This window comes from Penaeus vannamei, chromosome 27 (assembly GCF_042767895.1).
Source record: "Penaeus vannamei isolate JL-2024 chromosome 27, ASM4276789v1, whole genome shotgun sequence".
Taxonomy (NCBI): Eukaryota; Metazoa; Arthropoda; class Malacostraca; order Decapoda; family Penaeidae; genus Penaeus; species Penaeus vannamei.
The window spans coordinates 2,278,149-2,283,148 of record NC_091575.1 but is presented as its reverse complement, the minus strand read 5'-3'; the positions used below and the strand labels follow the sequence as shown (position 1 = coordinate 2,283,148).

At 33.2% G+C, this 5,000-nt stretch overlaps 1 protein-coding gene across 2 annotated transcripts in view; it reads left to right on the top strand.

Annotated features, from left to right (window-relative positions):
* The window catches only part of LOC113814444 (bromodomain-containing protein 4), a 68,891-nt gene that overhangs the window by 58,854 nt on the left and 5,037 nt on the right, over positions 1-5,000 (top strand). For both annotated transcript variants that reach the window (XM_070140736.1, XM_070140735.1), the window contains one exon: positions 2,924-5,000. This exon is cut by the window's right edge and continues 5,037 nt beyond it. In XM_070140736.1, the coding sequence (XP_069996837.1) occupies positions 2,924-3,178 (255 nt within the window). In that variant the 3' untranslated portion in view covers positions 3,179-5,000. The remainder of the gene's footprint in view (positions 1-2,923) is intronic.

Sequence of the window (5,000 nt, the reverse complement as noted above, 5' to 3'; positions counted from 1 at the left end):
GATAATGATATTGATAGTAATAAAGACACACGTCTTGGTTATGTATAGGACATTTACTCTTAGATACCAGGAGTGCATGTTTATTTGCAATTCTAGCTTCAGTTTTTTTATTGTTTTTATTTATATATAGATGGCTCCACGAGTTCTTAGTCACAAGGAGTCAGTCACTTGGCCTACCTGATTTCCTCAAGTGTTTACCCATTTCTTGAATTTTCAGAAAAGTTTTATCACTGCTATTGTTAATTATGTTTTGATAATAACAATGATAAAAACAATAATATTGACATTAAAAATGATGATAGCAATAGCAATGAAAAACATTTTTGGGTGAACAGGTGAGATCAAGGAGACCTAGTAATTGACTCCCTGGTGACAAGTGCCTGTAGAACTATCTGTGTAAACAAAATCTGTGAAACAAAACTCAGTAAAAAGTGAACAGCACAGGTATCTGGCTCCAGTGGGTTAGCATCAATAAAAACACTGAACTGCCATTGTAGAGTGATGGAAGAAATGTTAAACTGTTTGAATGGTGATAATAGGTATTTGACATTACTCTCTAAAAAGATCACAGGAAGTGATGATTGTTACCTCATTGGATCTGTTGTCAGGCTGATAACTTATAAATTTGATAGTTTTGTTATTTGCTAATAGACAGTATTTAGGTGTAATTTTTAAGTTTCATAGTTAGTGTTATTATCTTATGTTCTTGGCATTCATAGATGTATTGCATTTTTTTCATTTATGTTTTAGCTTTGAATTGGACATGAGAAGCTGAAAGAAAAAAATAATGACTAAACTAATTTGAAATTCTATTTGGAGTTGCACAGATTTATGAACTTCATAGATTTATTGCCCACATGAAGTTAATTTCTATGAATTCTTTAAAACCTTTGCCTTCAAATATTTGTTGATTAGAATTTAGTAATGTAGAGAAATATCTGTGCACCAGCAATCTTTGCTGCTGTACATGCTGTTTGACAGATTGTATAGACTTTTTTATGCAAATCATGATTGTTTTGAAGAGAGAACTGAAGCAAGTTACAGAATCCATACAAGAATAAAAGGAAAGCTCAATTTAGTTCAAGGAGTTAGAACTGATAGGGGACAGACTCAAAATATTAAGTCACCTTGTTAGAATTGTAGCATAGGTGGTAGTCAAGAAATCGAGAACAAGAGTCTATGTAAAGTGTAGTTGAACCTTGTTTCACCCATAATATATGCGGTTACCTTTTTTATCCCATCCCATTGATTTATTTATATTTTATTGATTCATTATATATTTATTATTTTTATGTAAGCTTGAAATTAAACATGCAGGACATCAATTGGTGAATGCAAGGGCAATAAAAAAAGCATTAAACTTTGTGTAGCCAGAGCTGATGCTCATGTTCAAGTTGGTTTCTGAAATTTTCAGTTTGAACTGAAATAACATTAAGTGCAATCTTGTTCATATATTTATATTCATAAATGAAGGTCCCATATTTTGTTCACATTAAGTTTTCAGTCGTAAGTTGGAAGCCACAATAAATGGGGCTGCTTCCCTGTCTGAGATCAAAATCTTTTATTTATCTTACTTTTCTTGCACTGTAAAATAAAAGAAAAAAATGAAGCAACGGTGAATGAGTATCAACTGTGCTTTTTATATCACTCTTATCAAATAGTATTGATATTCATTGATTGTCATTTGTGAATGATGTCAATTACTCTGATTGATAATGGGAAGATGGTTCTGCAAGTGGCCGTGCATAAACTTTCATTTCAAATGTGTATGCATGTACCTTTTTCTTTATCTTTACTTTCATTGTAACAAACACAAGTCATGACTTTGTTTATAGACAACAGCTAATTGCTGTTTTGAGGATTTTCTTTTTTGTCTTTTTATCATGTTCTCTTATAATTATTAATTCCTCATTTTTGTTTTTGCTTTTGTCATTGCTTTATTATTGTTTGTATGATTGTTGTTGTGGCTGTTTTTGCTTTTGTTTTGTTGTTAATGGGATTCTGAATTCAATATTTATTTGTCATGTATTGCTATTGCTATTATTATTATTATTATTATTATTATTATTATTATTATTATTATTATTATTATTATTATTATTATTATTATTATTATTATTATTATTATTATTATTATTATTATTATTATTATTATTATTATTATTATTATTATTATTATTATTGTTATTATTATTTATATTATTATTATTATTGTAATTATTATTATTATTATTATTTTATATTTACTATGGCTTTTATCACTGTTTTTATCATATTAGGCTCCTTTATCAACTAAAATTGTCATTGATTTTTTGGCCATGCTGTTTTCACTCTTCATCACCATCATTGTTATTATTGTTATTGATGTTATTGTTTTTTATTATTGTGTTTATAACTTTTTTTTTCATTATTATATTACTTTTCTTTTATTACCAATATAATTTTGATGTCCATTATCATAGCTATGATTATCATTACATTCTTGCCTTATTAATTTCAATCATAATCATTATTGTTGTTCCTTAAGAAGTTTTTGGTCAATGTTATTGTTACCATCTTCATCATTAGCATAATCATATTATTATTATTAGTATTATTGGTCCTATCATTTTTACTTAATTAATTATGATTCTTATTATTATATAACTTGCCATTCTGTCAAAGTTGTTCATTCTGTGCTTTTTGTATTGCTCTTTTTCCTCCTCCTCCTCCTCATTCTTATCCTCATCCTTCTCATCCTCCTTTCCCTCTACCTCCATTTCTTTCTACCCCAACAGTATGTCCTCCTCCCCCTGCCCCTTCTTCCTAAATCTGTAGCAAATCTGAATTATGAAACTGGTAAAATAAACCTTGTGTGCTAACTTTTTAGTGTACTTACATTCGTTATCACTGGGATTAACATGTGTTATCTCTGCTCCCTTAGGTGCATACTCAACACTACAAGTACAAAACCACAAAGAACCGCGATGAGGAGCTGAAGGCGGCCATGGAGGCGACTGCAGGGGCCATTGACACCAGTGCGGAGGTGGTGGAGGATGAAGCAGAGAAGCTCTCAGATGAGGCCAACGAGTACAGGAACTGGTGTAAGCTCATGGAGATCAATGCGATGAAGAACATTGGTGCCAGTACAACAAATGCCCCGCCAGAGGAGAAGAAGAAGGCCGGCAACAGCAGTTAGTGTCTGTTGTGAGAGGTAGTGAGTGACTGGGCTTTGGCAATGGGGCGATGGAAGGACGCCCATCCCCAACTATGCTCGGTTTGGTAATGCTGACGCACCCTGGCTCATTTACCCTCAGGAAGGTGCAGTTTTTGTGTTCAGTGGGAGGGAGAAAGACGTTCACCCTGTGTGCGCATAGATTCCCTTCGGCACCAAGGCACTTCTTTGAAGATGTGAAAGGAGAGAGTTAAAGTGAGGAAAGGAGTGAGTTGAGATGCACCTTGGCAAAGGTATCGTAAAAAGTGATGTAGAGAAGAGTCTTCTGATGTAGATTATTTATTCTTGATCTGTTGGAAAATGGAAGAGCAATAATAATATTAGTACTAACAGGGCAGTTGTGTTTGAAATTCTAGCTTGAGTGTGGAAGAAAGTTTGTTAGTCATTAGAAAAATCTGGAATTATGAAGGGAAAAAACTTCGTAAATATTTGATATCAAGATTACGGTGGTGCAATAGATCTCAGTAGTGAGAATGAAGTCTTCACTGTCTGTATTTGGTGCAGCCGAGACAGCAGATGTATCCATAAATAATATGATAATGATATTATAGAAGGACAAGTCTGCTAGCTTACCTCCGAGTGCCATAGAACTGTGATTTTGGTGCGATACTCAGTTCTGAATGGTGTGTGAGTCCCAAGCGGACTTTAAAAAAAAAAAACTGATATTCAATGCAGGGCAGATGTTATGTATGGCACAGATATCTGGACAGTGTCCACCATGCTGGTCTCCAAGACAAATGTATGGGTGATTTCATGTTTATAGCAGCTTCATATCACATGTTTGTACATAATGACAGTGTGTGAGTAGTTTATGTAAGTACGTGACCACCAGTGTTGTGCTTTGTTTGTGTAATTATAGATATTAAAGTTTTTGAAGATAGGGAATCTTAACTTAGGTTTTATTTGTACTTATGATTGTTTTCTACTACCACTACTACTTCTCTACATGATTTGTGGTTTATAGGCTATTTTTTGTCAGAAATAGTTGTGAACATGAAAGCATTTACAATTATGCAGGTTTTCTGTAACTGCATATGGCATTTATAAACTGCAGGTAATTTGCTTTTAGATATGTTGCCTAAGCTTTTAGCTTGTCTTATCTAATCTAGGAACAAGTGTACAGGTGCAATGTAAGTATCTTGGTGCTGCTTTTTGGCTGCTGTTGGTTACAGAGTAAACAGGGTGACTTTTGTTAGGAGTTAAATGTTGTTCAAGTTACTTTTTATTGGTACTCTATTTTTAAAGTATTTATTTGCTTAGCTGACAGTTAAAAGTCGTTGCTTCCTAAGGTGTGGTGAATGGCCTGGTGTGTGTGAGGATTGTGATACATGTGATGGCATAACTCAGTTCAGGATGTTTTTGTCTTGTTTTGCAAATGATATCTTTTTTTGTATTTCAGTTACAAAGCTCTAATGATCTGTTATATTGTTAAAACTTACAGTAAAAATATGCATATGATGGTACTGAAAGGAATAAATTGGAGGAAGATCAAAGTCAACGCATTGTTGGATCAGTATCTTTTTTTTTCTATTGGGTGTTGGTTTCCATTTCAAGTTAAGTTTTACTAACATGTGCATGTATGTGTTGTAGAGTTGTTTATACTTATGGCTAAATCTTGTGTCTTGTGTTGCGAATCTTCCTCATTTTGAAGCAAAATCATCATTGTGGCAACTACTTACTTGTTAATTTGGTCATAGCCATTAGTGTCGGCATATAATGCAGGAGGTGGGGAAGAAGTTCCACTTTTTGTACTTTGGTGCTATTTAAGTTGCTGTTTTACAGAGGT